This window comes from Crocuta crocuta, unplaced genomic scaffold (genome assembly GCF_008692635.1).
Source record: "Crocuta crocuta isolate KB4526 unplaced genomic scaffold, BGI_CrCroc_1.0 scaffold480, whole genome shotgun sequence".
In the NCBI taxonomy this organism is placed as follows: Eukaryota; Metazoa; Chordata; class Mammalia; order Carnivora; family Hyaenidae; genus Crocuta; species Crocuta crocuta.
The window spans coordinates 238,284-258,956 of NW_027532418.1; the positions used below are offsets into that span (position 1 = coordinate 238,284).

At 34.9% G+C, this 20,673-nt stretch overlaps 1 protein-coding gene across 1 annotated transcript; it reads left to right on the plus strand.

The window, feature by feature from the left end:
• The first annotated feature begins 18,487 nt into the window (after positions 1-18,487).
• LOC144243872 (olfactory receptor 4K15-like) lies at positions 18,488-19,462 on the plus strand. The gene has a single exon (XM_077779009.1). The coding sequence runs from the start codon at positions 18,491-18,493 to the stop codon at positions 19,460-19,462; it is 972 nt and encodes a 323-aa protein (XP_077635135.1). The 5' UTR covers positions 18,488-18,490.
• Positions 19,463-20,673: the final 1,211 nt, after the last annotated feature.

Below are 20,673 nucleotides of genomic sequence, written 5' to 3' on the forward strand. Positions count from 1 at the left end.
ACAAAAAAGTTTCAGTAAATGTAAAATTATACACATGCATCTTTTCCAAACACAAGAAACTAGAAATCAAAGAGAATCTTTTTTTTTTTTCTAGGAGAGAAAGAGAGACAGCGTGAGCAGGAGAGGGTCAGAGAGAGAGGGAGACACAGACTCTGAAACAGGCTCCAGGCTCTGAGCTGGCAGTCAGCACAGAGCCCGACGCGGGGCTCCAACCCACAGAACCGCGAGATCATGACCTAAGCAAAAGTCGGACGCTTAACCGACTAAGCTACCCAGGCGCCCCAAGAAACTAGAAATCAAACACAATAAAATAACTGGGAAAAAACCCCACAAATATGTGGATGTTAAACAATATGCTACCAAACAACCAATGGATTACTGAAAAAATAAAAACTATACAGGAAGATAAATAAAAATGAAAAGACAATGGTTCAAAATGTTTGAGACACAGCAAAAGCTGTTCTAAGAGGGAAATATATAGTGATACAGGTCTTCTTCATGAAATAAGGAAAATCTTGAACAACCTAGCATTACATCTAGTGGACTAGATAAAGAAAAACAAAGCTCAAGGTGAATATAAAGCAGGAATAATAAAGATCAGAGTGGATATAAATGACAGAGAGACTAAAAAAACAAATCCAATGAAACCAAGAGCAGATTCTTTTAAGAAATAAATAAAACTGATAAAACTCTTATCCAGACTAATCAAGAAAAAAAGAGAAAGCCCTCCCCCACCAAAATAACCACTCAGAAGTGAAAGAGCAGAGGTAATGACTGACACTGCAGCAAAAACAAATATTGTGAGACAATACTACAAAAACCATATGCTAACAAACTTGACAACCTATAAGAAATGGATAAATTCCTAGAAACATGTAATCTTCTAAAACTGAATCAGGAAGAAATAAAAAACCTGATTATACCGATTACTGCTAACAAATTAAATCACTAATTAAAAAAAATACCAAAAGTAAAATTCTGGGATCAGATGGATTCAAAGGTAAATTCCACCAAACATTCATTCATTCATTTAAAAAATTTTAATGTTTATTTTTGAGAGATAGAGTGCAATAGAGGAAGGGACAGAGAGAGAGGGAGATACAGAATCTGAAGCAGGCTCCAGGCTCTGAGCTGTCAGCACAGAGTCCAACACAGGGCTCAAAATCACAAACTTCAAGATCATGACTTGAGCTGAAGGTGGATGCTTAACCATCTTAGCCACCCAGGTGCCCCCAATTCTACCAAATGTTTAAAGAGGAGTTAATACCCATTTTCCTGAAACTATTTCAAAAAATAGAACAGAAAGGAAAGCTTCCAAATATATTCTATGGGGCTAGCATTACCCTGATACCAAACCAGACACTGACACCAAATAACAAAACAAAATAAAACAAAAACAAAAAAACTACAGGCCAATATTCCCGATGAACAGAGTTGCAAAAGTCCTCAACAAAATATTAGCAAACCACATCCATCAATACATTAAGAGGATCATGCACCATAGTCACATGGGATTTATTCTGGGTACGCAAGGATGGTTCAATATTTGCAAATCAATCAATGAGAGAAACTACATCAACAAAATAAAAGGTAAAATTCATATGATCTTCTCAGTAGATTAAATAAAAACATTTGCTAAAATTCAACATCTGTTCATAAAAACTCTTAACAAAGTGGGTTTGAGGGAATATGCTTCAACATCATAATGGCCATAATGAAAAACCCACAATTAACATTATACTTAATGTAGAAAAATTGAGAACCTTTTCATAAGATCAGGAACAACACAAGAACATCTATTCTCACCACTTTTATTCAACATAGTACTAAAAGTCCTAGCCACAGTCAAGTGACAAGAAAAAGAAATGAGGCAACCATATTGGCAAGGAAGAAGTTAATCTGTTACTATTTGCAGATGACATGATCTATATACAGAAACCTCTAAAGACTCCACCGAAAAACTACTAGAACTGATAAATAAATTCAGGAAAGTAATACAAAATTAATACTGAGAAATCAAGTTGTGGTTTTATATATTAATAATGAAGTAGCAGAAGGAGTGATTAAGAAAACAACCTCATTTACAATTGCACCAAAAGTAATAAAATATCTGGGAACAAACTTAATGAAAGGGTTGAGAGACCTGTACTCTGAAAACTGTAGAACACTGATGAAAGAAATTGGAAAAGACAAAGGAAAGATATTCCATGTTCATGAATTGGGAGAATACATATTTTTTAAATGTCCATATTACCCAAAGCAATGTACAAAGTCAGTGCAATCCCTATCAAAATACCAACAGTATTTTTTCAAAGAACTAGAACCGATAATACTAAAATTTATATGGAACTACAAAAGACTCTGAATAAGCAAAGCAATTTTGAAAAAGAACAAAACTGGAGTTAACACACTCCAGATTTCAAAATATACAAAGCTGTAGTAATCAAAACAGTATGGTACCGGCACAAAAATAGATAGGAGAATCAAAGAATAGAAAGCCCAGAAATAAACCAAAGTTTATATGGTTAATCTATGACAAAGGAGGCAAGAATATATACAATGAGGAAAAGACAGACTCTTCAATGTATGGTTCTGGGAAAACTGGACAGTTTCATTCAAAACAATGAAACTGGACCACTTTTTAACCCCACAAAAGAAAAAACTTGAAATGGATTAAATACCTAAGTATGAGTGAAAGCATAAAAATCCCAGAAGAAATATAGGTAGCAATTTCTCTGACATCTGCCATAGCAACATTTTTCTAGGTATGTCATCTCAGGCAAGAGAAACAAAAGCAAAAATAAACTGTTGGGACTACATCAGAATGAAAAGCCTTTTCATGGTGAAGGATACTAAGCAAAACAAAAAGCAATCTACTAAGTGGGATATTTGCAAATGATATGTCCAATAAGGGGTTAATATCCAAAATATTCAAAGAACCTATACAAGTCAACACCAAAAAAAGAAAAGCCAATCTGATTAAAAAATAGTCAAAAGATGTAAATAGTAATTTTTCCAGAGAAGAAATACAGATAGCCAACAGAGACATGAAAAGATGCTCCTCATCACTCATCATCAAGGAAATAAAACCACAATGTAGTGTACTACTTTATACCTGTCAGAATGGGTAGAATAAAGAGCAGAAATCATGAGTGTTGGCAAGGATATGGAGAAAAAGGAACCCTTGTGCACTGTTTGTGGAAAATCAAGCTGGTTCAGCCAGCATGGAAAACAGTTTTGAGTTTCCTCAAAATATTAAAAACAGAAATACTATATGGTCAATAATTCTATCAATGGACCCAGTGAAAACAAAAGCACTAATTTGAAAGGATATATGCACCTCTATATTTCTTGCAACATTATTTACAATAGCTGAGATATGGAAACCAGTTAAGTGTCCAGTGATACATGGACGGATAAAGAATATGTGGTTTGTACATACCCACACTTACCCCCAAAGGAATATTATGCAGCCATAAAAAAAGGATGAGGCTCTGCCATCTGTGACAACATGAATGGACCTAGAGGGTTTATGCTAAGTGAAATTAGACTGAGAAGAAGATATACCATATGATCTCATTTATATGTGGATTTAAAAAACAAAACAAATGAATAAACAAAAAGCAGAATTGAACCTATAAATATAGAAAATAGATGAATAGTTGTCAGAGGAGGGGGGTGCAGGGATGGGCAAAATGGGTGAAGGAGAGTGGGAGATAGAAGCTTCCAGTTATGGAATGAAATAGGTCATAGGAATAAAAGGGGCAGCATAGGGCACATAGTCAATAATATTATAATAGCACTGAATAGTCACAAATAGTGACAAATAGGTGAGCATAGCATAAGGCAGGTATTAGATAAACTGAATCACTGTGTCATACATCGGAAACTAATTAATATCATGTGTTAACTACATTGAAGCAAATGTGACGTGAGAATGACGAATCAGGTACTTCCACCATGAAATATCAGTCTTTTCATTTTTATTTTTTTATTTCAATATAGTAGGGTCCCAGAATGCTCTGTTTGCTGTTGGCTTGTGTAGTACAAAGATGTTTACTTGGGCTCATCACCCCACCAAGACAGCAACCAGTGAGGAAGAAATAAACTTTTAAATGAAATCTGGGTGCTGCTGTGAAGGTGGAATGAACAGAGGATGGTCAAAATGCCTAGCAGTTGCCCCCATTCCTGTTGTATATAATGATAATCTTTCTTGTGACAGCACTGTGGAGAATGAAAGTGTTTTCATCTACTTATCAGTATCATTTGATTCTTGCAAGGACCATGGAGTGTAGGTGAGCAAGAGGGGTATAATTTCTCTACTTTTACAGGCATAAAAGCTTGGAGGCTTGTCATTTGGGCAGCATTAATTTATTAAATCTTACACAGTGATGGTGGGGGTACAAACTTAGGTTGGGTAGGTTGTGTGGTTATTAGGTAGTGGAGCAGGATAAATAAATAAGTAAATAAATAAACAAATATTTTAAAGTATAAGAAAACATAGTAAGTTTGGCATTCTATATAAGAAATTAGGAAAAAGCCCTAAAGAATAAAGGAGTACAAGGATAAAAATTATAAAGAGCAGAAAATAATAAAAATTTCTCTCACATTTTCTATAAATTTAGCTTAAGCTTAATATCAAAACCCAGTGAGGGTATGAAAAGAAGGGAAGATTTTGGACTCTTTTGTTTTTGAACATGGTGTATATATCAGTTAGGAATTAACGAGGGAATGTGAACCACGAAGTGAGATGGAGTAAGGGGTGTATTATAAAGACTAGATTTTACATAATAATGAAATTCTCCGAGTGGAGAATACTGGGAAAGGATGTTGCTTCAAAATCTGGTGGTGAATCTGAAGTTGATAAATGTCAGCAGGACTGATAGCTGAGAAGAAAAGCTGGATGGATGTGGAATCTGAAGTGTGTTGCCAGCATAAAACTGGATTTTTTTTCTCATTTGATAATCTCTTCATTTTGTTGGTACTGTTCAGTTCAATTGTCTTTAATGTAATTACTGGTATTATGGGATTTACATCTATAATTTTGATTTCTATTTGTCCTAAGTCTTTGTTGTTGTTACTTTGTTTTTCTACTACTTTCTTTCTTGTGAAATAGATATTTTCTAGCATGCCATTCTAATTTCTTTGTTGGTTTTCAATTATAATTTTTGAGTTATCCCTATTCTCTGTTCTAGAAGTAGGTCTTGCCTTTCTATAATTGATTTTGCATACTCCAGACAGAGAGAAGTTTCTAAAATACAAATCTTATCATAATATTCCTTTTCATAATGAAATGCTTTTCCCCAAACAATGGCTTTTTATTGTTCTTGAAAGAAGTTTGACACTATGCAATATTTCCTATCTAGATAAATCCCATATACTCTAGATTTCAGTCATATTAAATTCTTTTATTTGTTTAATTTTACAGTTTCACAAGATGTTTACCTCTTGACACAGATATTGGTGCTTTTTTTTTTTTCTGATTAAAAATATCCCCATCTAGAAACATGAGCATCCAGAGGCGCCTGGATGGCTCAGTTGATTAAGCATCTGACTTCAGCTCAGGTCATGATCTCATGGTTCCTGGGTTTGAGCCCTGCATTGGGCTCTGTGCTGACAGCTAGCTCAGAGCCTGGAGGCTGTCTTCGGATTCTGTGTCTCCCTCTCTCTCTGTCCCTCCCCTGATCATGCTGTCTCTATCTCTCTCTCAAAAATAAATAAAACATTAAAAAACAAACAAAAAAAAAGAAACATGAGCATCCACTAACCTGGACAACTCTGATTCATCTATTATGTATTAGATGAAACCTTTCATAAAATTTTTATATAAGCTTAAAGGCTTCCATAACTTACTCATACAACTCCCTAACTGCTCTATGGTAATTTTACTTGTTGATTATACTTTATTTGTTAAAGTATCTGGTTTCTGTCTTAGAATATGTATTTTGTGAAGTTGGGAACTATTTTATCATGTACTCCAAATGCATTCTTACCCCCTAGTTTAGCAACTGGGAAATAATTAGTGTTCAATGACCATTTGGTGAAGGAATGCAGTTAATATGAAGAAATGACTTCATATTAACCAGGCATTTGATTTGAGAAGCTTACAATAAAACTACAAAATAAGCTATATAATAGGAAGATATTATAAATACCATTAAAATCAAAAGTCATTTTTAAACTTATTTAGATTTTTAAAAAATGTATACAAAAGATGAGGAAATGCTCACATGTTCCCCCTACGCATTACCCAGCTTCAAGAGTTATCAAAACATGTCTAATCATGTTTTCCCCTATTCATCTAGGTAAAATTGCTAAGTATGAGAGTCAATTGTATATGTAATTTTCTAGCCATTGATAAATGCATTTCTATAAATATTGCGCATTCTCATTTGCAATATATAACTCTCTCACAGCCTTCAAAAGAGTACATTGTGAAATTCTGAATTTTTTGCTAATATGATATGTTGGAGATGGTATTTCAGTGTAGTTTTATTTTCAAAAGAGGAGCTTTTGAAATAAAAACAAATTATGTATTTACCAGTGAAACCAGAAATATAGCTCTTGGAAGGAAATACTAATAACAATAGGATCAATATTTGTCAAAATAAAAAGGGAACCATACAAGTAATTATTGTTGAAAAATGGCCATAAGCTCAGATGTTGAGGAGATCAGTTAAAGAATCCTATGCAAAAGCAGAAGATATGTTCATCCAGATGAATTTGTTAATTTCCCAAGAAAGAATAAATTGCCAAATTTGCTTAAGAAGAGAAAGAAAACTGAAATCAACAATAACTTTAATAACATACATTGAAAAAGAGTCTTATGGGGAAGATGTCAGAGTAGCAGGATCTTACATTCACCTCATCCCATAGGTACACCTAGACAACATTAGTATCAGGGTAAATAAGTCAAAAAACAATCCAAAGACTAGGAGAACAACTCACCACAGCTAAATGTAGACCGGAAGCCACATCAAAGAGGACTAGAAGGGCAGAGACATGGTCAGGAGCCAAACTGACCCCTGGAACTCTCTGTAGGAAGGAGGGACACCAGGGGCACAGGAGGGGAGAGGAACAGACCCCACACTAGGCACCCCAAGCACAGGAAATCTGCACTGGGAAGATGAATCCTCATAAAATATGGCTATGAAAACCAAAGGGGCCTAACCTTGTTACCTTCTTACACTCATTGTGGCTTAACACTTAAAGCTTTAAAGGTCTGTGGGCTCATCTATGACAGGAAATTGAGTCCCCACACTTAAAGAGAGAGCACAACAAATAGCCCCATTAAAATATAGCAAAGAAGCAAGAGTTTTGAAAAACTGGGGTACAGGGGCACCTGGGTGGCTCAGTTGGTTAAGCTTCTAACTCTTGGTTTTAGCTCAGGTCATGATCTCATGGTTTCATAAGTTTGAGCCCCACATCAGGCTCTGTGCTGATAGTGCAGAACCTGCTTGGGATTCTATCTCTCCCCTCTCCCTCTGCCCCTCCCCCACTCATGCTGTCTCTTTCTCTTTCAAAAGAAAAGAAAAGAAAGAACAAAGGAAGGAAGGAAGGAAGGAAAGGAGGAAGGGAGGGAGAGGGAGAGGGGGAGAGAGGGAGAGGAGAGAGAGAGAGAGAAAGAGAGAGAGAGAGAAAGGAAAGAAAGAAAGAAAGAAAGAAAGAAAGAAAGAAAGAAAGAAAGAAAGAAAGAAAGAAAGAAAGAAAGAAAGAAAAAGGAAAAGGGGGTACATGGGAGGGAGATTTGGTTACTAATCTGAGAATGTGTGTCATAGGGGCAGGAATCTTTGGGAGGCATTTCCAAGAACAAAAGAAGTGGCAAATAGCATTTGCTTCCCTGACTCTAGCCTAGATACACAAACACCTTTGGGGAGCAGTGCAGTGCAAATACTTTCCACCTAGCTTGCTAACAGCATTCTCCACCCCTGTTCTCTTCTGCAGACCCACCCCCTCAAGCCCAGCCACAGCAAGAGTTTGCCAGAGTGGCAGAAGGTCCCTTCTGGCACACCAATGCAGATTTTATTGTCACTGAGTGTCCTGCCCCACTGTGGTCTCCTGCAGACCTGCCCAGACCTTGAAAGAAACCCATCCAAAACAGTGCCACAAGCCTGGCAATATGTAAGCCGCATTGACAGGGGGCAGCAATACCTCAAAGTGACACTTGCCCAAGAGAGGAAAAACCACACACACCAGCTCAACAGTAGCCCCAGTAGTGGCCTGAGGGCTGATATCTTGTCTGACTGCAGGCCCTGTCCACCAGCAAAAGCTTCTCAACAAAAGCTTCCCAACACAGGTAAAGTGCCCTGCAGTTCAATGCTACTGCATTGTTGGAAAACACCTGGTCAAACTCAACTCAAGCCCAAGGTGGCCCCAGATTGGCCCACTAACAATAAAGGGATCAAACCTTTCCCACAAAAGGCATAGGGAACCACTACAGACAACTGGACTGAAGGCAAACATGGCTCAGCCACAATAGTAAGGCACATGAAACACACAAAGGAGATAACCCATGAAGTGCCAGGTTCTGGTGAACAGAGAATATTGCACTGCAGGGACCAGAGGACCTCTTCTTCAAAAAGTCACTGCCTTCAAAGCTAGATATGTAACTAATTTTTCTAACACATAGAAACAGATTCAAAGAGTTGGAAAAATAGAGAAAATAGAGGAATATGTTTCAAATGAAAGAGCAGGACAAAAAATACAGCAAGGGAGCTAAATGAAATGATGATAAGTAATATGTCTGATGGAGAATTTAAAGTAATGGTCATAAAAGATACTGGACTTGAGGAAAGAGTGGAAAACCTCAGTGACACCCTCAACAAAGAGATAAAATACATAAACAAGAAACAAGTCAGAGATGGAGAACTCAATAACTCAAATTAAAAATACATTAGAAGGGATCAATAGTAGACTAGAGGAAGCAGAAGAATGGATCAGCAAGCTGGAGGGAAGAGTTATGGAAAGTGATCAAGTTAAACAGGAGAGAGAAAAAAAATTTAAAGAGGAAAATAGATTAAGAGAATTCAGCAACACCATCAAGCATAAAAACATTCAAGTTATAGGGGAAGGAGAAGAGAGAAAATGGGGCAGAAAAGTTATCTGAAGAAATAATAGATGGAAACTTCCCTAATTTGGGGAAGAAAACAGACATCAGATTAAGGAGGCCCAGAGAACCCCCAACACTATCAACCCAAGGAGGTCTACATTAGGCTAGAGAGTAATTAAAAATGGCAACAAGTAGTGATAGAGAATTTGAAAAGCAGCAAGAGAAAACAGTTATATACAAGGAAGAATCCTATAAGGCTATCAACTGATTTTTCAGCAGAAATTTTGCAGCCAGGAGATAATGACATGATATATTCAAAGTGCTGAAAGAAAAACAAAACAACAACAAAAAACATATGGCCAAGAATATTATACCCAGAAAGACTGTTATTTAGAATGGAAGGAGAGATAAAGTGAAAAGATAAAAAAGCTAAAGGAATTTATCGCCACTAAATTAGTCTTACAAGAAATGTTGAAGAGGACTCTTTGAGTGGAAAGACAAGACTATAAGCAGGAATACAAAAAATAAGCACAAAAGCAGTAAAATTAAGTATATCTATAAAAACTGGTCAAGATTCACAAAATAAAAGGATGTAAAGTATGACACCATATGCCTATGGGGAGAGGAGTAAAATTTAGTGCTTTTAGAATGGGCTCAAACTTAAGTGACCATCAACTTAATATAGACAGCCAAACACATAAGATGTTATATATAAACTAATGTTAACCACAAAATCCAGTAATAGATATACAAAATAAAGAGAAGGAATCCGAGTATATCATTAAAGAGCCCAAACAATTGTGAAAGAGCAAGAGAAGAAAGGAACAGAGAAGAACCATAAAAACAACCAAAAAATGGGTAACAAAATGGCAATAAATACATATCCATCAATAATTTCTTTCTATTTAAATGCATTTTGTATGTAAATGGACAAAATACTCCAATCAAAAGACACAGGTGACAGAATGGATAAAGAAGCAAGACCGATATATATCCTGCCTATAAGAGTTTCATTTCAGACCTAAAGACATGCAGATTGAAAGTGAAGAGATGGAAAAGCACTTATCATGCATATGGAAGTGAAAAGGACGCTGGGGTAGCGATATTTATATCGAATAAAATAGACTTTAAAACAAAGACTGTAACAAAGGCAAAGAAGGACAGTACATGATCATAAAGAGAACAATTTAATAAGAAGATGTAACAATTATAAATAGTTATGTGTCCAAAATAGGAGTCCCCAAATACATAAGGCAGCTAATAACAAACATAAAGAAAATAACTGATAATAATACAATTATAAAGGGGACTTTTTAAACAGATAATCAACAAGGGAACAGTGGCTTTCAATGACACATTAGACCAGAATGATTTAACATATAATCACAGAACATTCCAACCTTAAACAGCAGAATATATATTCTTTTCATGTGCACATGGACCATTCTCCAGAATAGATCACATTAGGCCACAAAACAAATCTTAACAAATTCAAGAAGACTCAAGTCATACAATACATCTTTTTGAAATCACAATGCTTTGAAACTAGAAATCAACCACAAGAAAACACCTGGAAATGATATCAATACATGAAGGTTAAATAACATACTAGAAACAATAAATGTGTCAACCAAGAACTTAAAAAGGAAAATTTTTAAAAATACATGGAAACAAATGAAAATGAAAACACAATGGTACAAATCTTTAGGATACAGCAAAAGATGTTCTAAGAGGGAAGTTTAATGCAATGTAGAAGCAAGAAAAATATAAAATAAACAACCTAACCTTACACCTAAAAGAGCTAGAAAAAGAAGAACAAATAAAACCTCCAAACAGTGGAGGAATGAAATAATAAAGATTTTTTAAATTTTAAAAAATTTTAAAAAAAAGAGCAGATCAATGAAACCAGAGTAGCTTCTTTGATAACATCCACAAAATTGATAAACCTTTATCCAGACTCAGAGAGAGAGAGAGAGAGAGAGAGGATTCAATCAAAATCAGAATTAAGAGATGAGGAACAAGTGACACAACAGAAATACAAAGGGTTAGGGTATGCTATGAAAAACTTTATGCCAACAGATGGGACAACCTAAAAGAAATGAATAAACTCCTAAAAGCATATAACTGAATGAATCAGGAAGAAACAGAAAATTTGAACATACTGGTTATCCAATGAAATTGAATCAGTAATCAAAAAACTGCCAACATAAAAAGACCAGGACCAGATGGATTCACAGATGATTTCTACCAAACATTTGGAGAAGAGTTAAAATCTATTCTTCTCAAACTATTCCAAAAAATAGAAGGAAAGCTTCCAAATTCATGGTAGGGGACCAGCCTTACCCTGATACCAATTGAGATAAAGACACTACAAAAAAATAAGAGAGAAAGAAAAAAGAAAACTACAGGCCAATATCTCTGATGAACATAGATGCAAAAATCCTCAACAAAATATTAGCAAACAATCAATGATATATACAAAAAAATCATTCACTGAAATTAAGGGGGATTCATTCCTGTGATGCAAGGGTGGTTCACTTTTTGCAAATCAATGTGACACATTACATCAATAAGAGAAAGGATAAAAACCAAATGACCATTACAACTGATTTAGAAAAAGCACTGGATAAAGAACAACATCCATTCATGATAAAAGCTCTCAACAAAGTAGATTTAGAGAGAATATACCTCAACATAATAAAGGCCGTAATGAAAAACCCACAGCTAACATCATACTCAATAGTTAAAAGCTATCCACTTTTCCTCTAAGATCAGGAACAAGACAAGGATGTGCACTCTCACTTTTATTCAACATAGTAATGGAAGTCCTAGCCACAACAATCAGTCAAGAAAAAGAAATGAGACATCCATACAGGTAAGGAAAAAGTAAACTTTCACTCTTTGCACATGACATGATACTGTGTGTATGTGTGTGTGTGTGTATGTGTGTGTGTATGTGTATAAACCCTAAAGACTCCAACAGAAAGCTACTAGAACTGTTAAATAAATTCAGTAAAATCAATATACAGAAGCTTGTTGCGTTTCTATACACTAAAAATGAAGGAGCAGAAAGAGAAATTAAAATCACAATCCCATTTACAATGGCACCAAAAAGAATAAAATACATATGAATAAACTTAACCAAGGAGATGAAAGATCTGTTTTCTGAAAACTATAATATATAAAATATTGGTAAAGAAATTGAGGATGAAACCAATGGAAAGCTATTCCATGCTCATGGAGTAGGAGAATAAATATTGTTTATATAGCCATTCTACCAAAAGGAATCTACAGATTTAATTCAATCCCTATCAAAATACCAACAGCATTTTTCAAAAAATTAGGACAAACAACCCAAAAATTTGTATGAAACCACAAAAGATCCTGAATATCATGAGCAATCTTGAAAAAGAAGAACAAAACTGGAGGTATCATAATCCCAGATTTCAAGATATACTACAAAGCTGTAATCAAAATGTTATGGTACTGGCACAAAAATAGACACATAAATGGAACAGCATAGAGAACCCATAAATAAACTTACGATTATATGATCAATTAATCTACGACAAAAGAGGCAAGAATATGCAATGGCAAAAAGACTGTCTCTTCAGCAAATGGTGGTTGGAAACCAGACAGCTAGATGCAAAACAATGAAACTGGACCACTTTCTCACATCATACACAGAAATAAACTCAAAATGGATTAAAGACCTAAATGTGAGAACTGAAATCATAAATGTCCCAAAAGAGAGCACAAGCAGTAATCTCTCTTACATTGGCTGGAGTATCTTATATATGACTCCAGAGGCAAAGGAAATTATAATGAAAATAAACTACTGGGTCTATATCAAAATAAAAAGTTTCTGCAGAGCAAAGGAAGCAACCAACAAAACTAAAAGACAAGCTGCTGAGTGAGAAAAGCTATTTGCAAATGACATATCTGATAAAGAGTTAGTTTCCAAAATATATAAAGAACTTTTAAAACTCAATACCCAAGAAACCAAATAATACAATTAAAAATGAGCAGAAGACATGAGTAGACATTTCTCCAAAGAAAATACCAGATAGTCAACAGATGTAAGAAAACATGCTCAACATCACTAATTATCAGAGGAATGCAAATCAAAACCACAATGAAATATCATCTCATACCTGTCAGAATGACAAAAATGAAAAACACAAGAAACAACAGTGTTGGCAAGGATGTAGAGAAAAGGAACATCTCATGCACTGTTGGTGGGAATACATGTTGGTGCAGCCACTGTGGAAAAATAGTATGAAAGTTCCACGAAAATTAAAAAGAGAATTACCATATGATCAGTAATTTCACTACTGGCTATTACCCAAAGAATATGAAAACACTAATTCAAATAAGTGGAGGTTTCTCTTTCTACATAGCTTTTGTTATTTATAGAATACAAAATAGCATTAATGCTAAATAGCATGATTATATGCAAGACATAAATATGAACTAGGGTCCACATCTGAAGATCTGAGAACTAAGGCACATAAAACTGAAAACAAAACTGAATGCTTTAATGTAAGTTAAAACTAGGACTGCACAATAAATCAGCAGTCTCTCTTGTACATAATTATTTATAGCTAAAGATAAGCATTGCAACACTAATGTAACTATACTCATTTATATATAAGAAACACAAGTTTCATACATCACAAAAACCTTCCATTAACACAGATGTGATATTACCAGACAAGCATCAGTATAATGCCTCTTCTACTTGTTTTTGCATATTGCTATGCAATACATTAGAGTCCTAAACCCAAGCGCAATATGTTACAGAAGCCCTCTGTAAGTGGTGCTGGATATGACTAAGAAATGTACTGCAGCCATACTGGTTATGATTTTCATTCCAGAAGGGTACAGTTACATTAAGAGCTGAAGTATTTTAAAAAGCTTAAAATATTCTTTCTTGAACCAAAACATTCAACAAAAGGTACACATGAAAAATTAACTTTTCAGACACCTTTGCAACTTAAAATTCAGATTCATGTCATTCAGCAGACCCCTATACGTAGAAACAAAATGTAGTTTTAATTTCTTCTTGTAAACAAATTGATCCTAGTGCAGTTCTGTGTGCTACACAACACTTTGAGCAGTAAGGGTAATGCAGACATCTTCTAGTGAAGGCTAGCACAATAAGCTTCAAAGATAGCTCAAGATCCTGTTGGCTTGATGGTTAGACTCATGATAACCAGCTGCAATGTTTACCTTTCACAGAATGTCTCATTTTACAGCTTCTAGAAGACCAATTAACCAGGCTTACATATGGCACCAAATACGTTTCATGAAATGATCTGATTCTCTTTCTAGCTTTCCTCCTACTTCCCAAGAACACGTTATGGAAATTAATAGGTGAAGTTTAACTATGGTAATTTTAATTTTAATTTTAATTTTAATGTTTTATTTTTTTCTGAGAGAGAGAGACAGACAGACAGACAGCATGAGCAGGGGAGTGACAGAGAGAGAGGGAGACACAGAATCTGAAACAGACTCCAGGCTCTGAGCTATCTGTTAGCACAGAGCCTGACGCTGGGCTCGAACCCACTAACTGTGAGATCATGACCTGAGCCAAAGTTGGACACTTAACTGACTGAGCCATCCAGGTGCCCCAAACTATGGTAGAAGTAGAATGCCAGTCCTTTTCTGGTGAACCATTAAAAAAATAATAATAAAGGAATATAACACCAGCCAAAGATTACACCTTGATTACATTTGCAGATACTGCAAACATGAAGAGATTTCATGTATTATGTTTAGCATGTGGAAACGAAATTTTGTCCCTGTTATCTGTGTATTTCAATTTGCTGTTAAGATTTGCATCCAGCTTTATTCAGGAGAGGACATATACATTTTGTAGGGCTGTATCTATCCAATTCTACCTGTAACAAACACCCAAGCATCCTAAAATACTAATTATAAGATAGACAAGGAAAAATCTGGAGAACATCAAATGAAAATAACCATGCATCTGCTCTTTAATGTTTTCCTATGATATATTAAAACAAAAACAAAATTTGAGTCTCTGAGAAAAAAAAAGAAAAAATTTAATCTATAAGATCACAAGACACATTTAAGTTTATGTACAATGTCTTCCAATTCTTCAAAGAACAGATAAGACTAGTGTATAAAAATACTTCCTGAGTACTCCAACTCATTTTATGAATGTATCATTGTCTCATACCAAAACCAGATGTGGTAGCACAAATAACTCCAAAATACTACAGGCTGATGTCACTTCTAAAACTATATGCAAAAATCCTACATAAAAATTAGCATATCAAATACAGGCTATCATATTCTCATATAATGTACCATAATTAAGCAGAATTTATGCTAAGAATACAAATATATCCACACTGGATGCTCTATTAATGGTGTTAAGCAGAAAGATTAAAAGAGGAATTCATTATATGTCTCATTGTGGGGGATTAGATGTTCTCTGAGGTTTCCCATTTTTCCCACTACGGTGGGGAATATCACTAAAAATTCAATTCTTAATGAAGTATTTCAGAAATCCCTACATATCAAAATTTCTCTAAAACTATCAGAACACAGTGCATGTAATTGGTAATAAGTAAGACACAGGGGAAATGCTTGTGTTGTTGTTGAGAGAAAGGTAAAAGTGGTTTGGTTCTCGGACTTAAGCCATTTTTTCCTGTTCAACAAGCTAGAGAATATGTAATGACAAAAAAATCACCATGGGACACATCTAGCCTCCCATAGTCCCATTTTAATCCCCAGTCTAGAATGAAATAGAGAAATGATAAAAGGGAAAAGGGTGAAACAGAGAACTGAGAGGAGGTCTGCCTAAATCAATATTTATTACAGTTTTGATATCTAATCTCAAAAACATGTATACATTTCATACAGCTCTCTTATAAGAGAATTTGATTTGAAAGAAGCCAACACTTATTTCAATGTCCTTAAAAATCTTCAGATATTGAGTCAGGTATGTTTATTTTATGTCAACAATTTGCTTGATCCATTTGCTTGGGATTTTCTCTTTGGAAAATGTTAATATGGCCTTTAATTACAGAAAGAAACTTGGAGCAATGGCTTATGATATTTGGACTTGATGGTTTTGTGAAAATTTCTTTGTCTCAATTGCAAAATATTTACATCCATGTTAGTGTGGTACATGAAATTTCACTTGGGTATAATAGAAAATTGCTTAAGGATCAATTTCTGTAACATTTGAGCTGATTTTTTTGGTTCTAAATTTTTTTCTCTTCCAAGAGACGGAGAAAAGGAGACTCTACAAAAGCATAAAATAATTTTACATTTATCATAGTTCATCCCAACCTAGTGCAGCACCTAGACAAAATTGGTATTCTGAAGAAGGATGCAGTGTCACTCTCTGTGAAGATCTGACATTCTTCTTCTCCTGTCTCCCATATCTCTTTATTTCTCATTCACTTTCACTAAAAGAAAGTTGTCATTTCATAGGTTACTGACTAAATTAAAAAATATGGTCAAGAATAGTTTTACTCCCAATCTTTTCTTAAACCCTTTTGAATATCAATTCCCTTCCCCCCTATAGAATGCTCCAGGGAAAATGCCCCTTCTCACTCCAAGTGATAATTATTGATTTAAATATTCTTTGGAATGGTTCCATTTAGTTGTTTTGTCACAGCATTCATTGTTCATTCACTTGATTGTTTTTAAATGCTGTTTTGAGGAGAATCTCTGTAAAGCTCAATATAGCAACAACCCTGTTAGCAAATATTACCAGGGGATAAGGTTTCCCAGGTTAATAAACTTTATCCCTTTAAGCAAAAAGCATTAACCATTTTGGAAAACAAAATATATATCACCCTCCTACCTTTATAACTAGAAAGTACTATTATTGTAAAGTGCATTTATGGTACATTTAGAAATATTTAATAGGGTTTTGCATCAACTACTTAAACTAATTTCTCATTTTCCAATCTTGATAATTCCACTTGTTGTCTACTCTTAAGCCATACCCTTTAGGTTTCATTAGTGACTCTACTATCAAGGACTGTGGAAAGAGTTTTGAAGAACTGGAATGAGGTTCTATATTTGCTACTTGCTAGTTGTATAATATTGAGCATATTAGTTAACCTTTATGAGTCTCAATTTTCTTATATGAAAACTGGGATAACAACCTCCTCCTCACCAGACTGTTGTAAAAAGTTTGATGCTCACATACTGCATGTAAAAACACTTTCAAGCTAAATGGTTTTTCCCCACTGACATCATTCTTTTCCCCCCATGGTTTTCTTACAGAGACTGACACTTACCACTTCTAAGACAGAAATTGAAAAGTGAGAGTCTTCTTTCTTAAAAATATATCAACAAATTGTCTTCCTTTCTATTAAAATATTCTTGTGTTTCTAAATACAAATTAAAAAAAACCAATTCTCAAATCCTGTTTATCTCTTTGGAAGCTTTTTCTGCATTCTTTCAAAGTTGCAGAGAGAACAGAGCAGAATTTATTATTTTACAATTTATCAGCATTTATTATTTCAATCATGTATTATCTTATTATTTCTTATTGTTAATTATCTCAATTTATGCCTAATGAGGTATAGGGTGTTGAATATTTATCAAAGATCGTACCTTATTTTAGTAAGTTAGAGAAATCCTAATCAAAGCCTACAAATTCTATATTTTGGATATAATTACTTCTTTTGGAAGTTTTCTGCATTGATAAATAAGATGTTATAGTTGACATTCAAGTGGTCTACTTTTCAACTACCTTAACTAAATCAGATCTTTGCATTTCATTGCTATTATCACCTTACATATCAATATTAGGTTCTGATGTTTTTGCCATCTTTGTTTATTTATTTTCATATAATACAATGTTAGCTTCAAGGAACTTGTCTTCAAACCAAAACAGTTATCACAACTTCAGAGAAAATATGTATTCAACACTTTCAATGATGCAGTTATGGAGGTTAAGTAGTAGACAAAGGACAAAGGCAAGGGAGAACCATATTAAAAACCACAGTGAAAAAGATAAATAAATGCAAACATGGTCTCTTGAGAATTCTCTCAGAATAGAAGCTGCTTGCTGGTAATCCCAAGTAGATAATGAACAGCAGCAAGGCAAGGAAGGTAGTACTGGAATCTGGACACTTTAGCATCTTCTCTTAATTGTGGTTTTGCAATATTGATCTGTTACTTGTTTAGCATCAGAATTAACTCACAAATATATGAAATGGAGTTGCTGATTTACTACGTTTGTACCTTGTAGCTTTCCTTCATTAGTAAGGACAACTGAAAAAAGATATGTCTGTTAAAATTACAGATAAGCCATTTCCTAATAGGACTATAAATCATTTTAAATTAATGTTGAGGAAAAACTCTTATTATGCTCTACTTTTCTTGCTGTTGATAATAATCTATTAATGTTTCTCTCTGTAGGTATTTCTTTTGTAGCTTGAGACTATGGATCAAGGAAATTATTCTAGAGTGACTGAGTTTGTGTTGCTGGGACTCTGTAGTTCCTGGGAGCTCCAGTATTTCTTCTTTGTGTTATTTAATTTCTTGTACATTGCCATTATACTTGGCAACCTCCTTATTGTCCTCACTGTGATTTCTGAGCCTGCCCTGCACACACCCATGTACATTATGCTTAGTAACCTTTCTATTCTTGATGTATTTCTAGCCACTTATGCAACCCCCAAGATGATTCATGATTTTATTCATGAATCTAAGACCATCTCCTTTGAGGGTTGCATGGCCCAGATATTCTTACTCCATGTCTTTGCTGGTGGTGAGATGGTGCTTCTTGTAGCCATGGCTTATGATAGGTATGTAGCCATATGTAAACCTCTCCATTATACAACCATCATGAATTTGGGCAAGTGTACAGGCCTGGTGGTAGGCTCTTGGGTCGTAGGGATCATGCATTCCCTGAGCCAGTTAGCTTTCACTATAAACTTGCCTTTCTGTGGCCCAAACATAGTGGATAGTTATTACTGTGACCTTACCTTGGTCATTAAACTTGCTTGCACAGATACTTATGTTCCTGAAGTGTTGATGCTTTTGGACAGTGGTCTCATGGGGGTGACTTCATTCTTACTCTTGCTGATCTCCTACACGGTCATCCTAATCACTGTACAACATCATTCCTCAGTGGGCAGGGCCAAGGCCCGCAGCATTCTGACTGCTCACATCACCGTAGTGACCCTCTTTTTTGGGCCCTGTATCTTCATCTATGCCTGGCCTTTCAGCAACCTCCCAGTGGATAAAGTCCTCTCCGTGTTCTCTACAGTCTTCACACCTATATTGAACCCCATTATCTACACATTGAGAAACAAGGAGGTGAAATCAGCAATGCACAAGCTGAAGACCCGGTATGTGACTAACAGGCTGCTTTCCCACCTGTCTATCACAAGACTAGATTTGCTGAATTGAGTAGACAAGAAGAAACTGGAGAAAACAAATACTTATTTTTTTCTTGTGGTTACCATTGTTATAAGTTACCTTATTTATTTGAAATGATAAATGTAATGTATGTTCCTTGTTATATGTTTGTAGTAAAGAAACCTCACATGATTATGCAGTTTCTAAGTTAATAAATTGCTTATATATGCTACCTAAAATCAGTGACAGCATGTTTCACAAATTATTATATAATTAAAATTTTATGAAATTAATTTAATACAAATTTTATTGGATATCCATATAGGATAAGCAAAACAATGCTGTTTCTTTTTTAAAACGTTTGTTTATTTATTACTGAGAGAGAGAGAGAGAGAGAACGGCAGAGAGAGAGAAGGAGACAGAGAATCCCAGGCAGGGACATCGTGGGGCTTGAACTTACAAACAGTGAGATCATGACATGAGCTGAAATCAAGAGTTGGATGCTTAACTGACTGAGTCACCCAGGTGTCCCAACAATGCTGTTTCTTTCAAGTAATCTATAATTAGTTCTAGTAGTAAAAACAATCCTATTAGTATTTGTTTTCACACATATAACATCAAAAAATTCATGCTAGCCATCAAAAAAATCCATTTAGCATTAAAACATAATTTCACAAAAATTCAAGGTAATACTCTTTTTTAATATTTATTTATTTTGAGAGAGATAGAGAGAGAGAACAGGGAAAGGGCAGAGAGAGGGAGACAGAGAAACTCAAGCAGGCTCTACAATGCCAGTGCCAAGCCCAACACAGGGCTCAAACTCATGAACAATAAGATCATGACCTGAGCCAAGATCAAGAGTTAGATACTTAACTGACTGAGCCACCTAGGTGCCCCCAAGGTAATGCTTTTTAAATTCACCTTTATCTTTTCTGCCTCACATACAGAACTTAAGAGTCTTCACACACATTTTTGTGTAGCTTTATAAAATCACTTAATATTGGTCTGGTAACATTATTATTTTTACCATTTTATTTGCAAAATTGTGTTCACATCAAAAGATGACAGCACATGAAGCTTTAGACATCTGGCAATAAGATGATGTAAAAACAGAACAAGATTTGCATCATACATGCTCTGCATCATGTATTTATGGGGTACACTAGTCTAAAGGGAGGGCTGGAAATGCAAAGACATTTATTTTGGAAATCACTGAACATTATGAACTGTAATCACATTATCTTACCCCCGTGTTATGTAAC

What these genes read in the sequence shown, in the direction of transcription:
- LOC144243872 (XM_077779009.1), top strand. Translation starts at nt 18,491, where the DNA reads ATGGATCAAGGAAATTATTCTAGAGTGACTGAGTTTGTGTTGCTGGGA.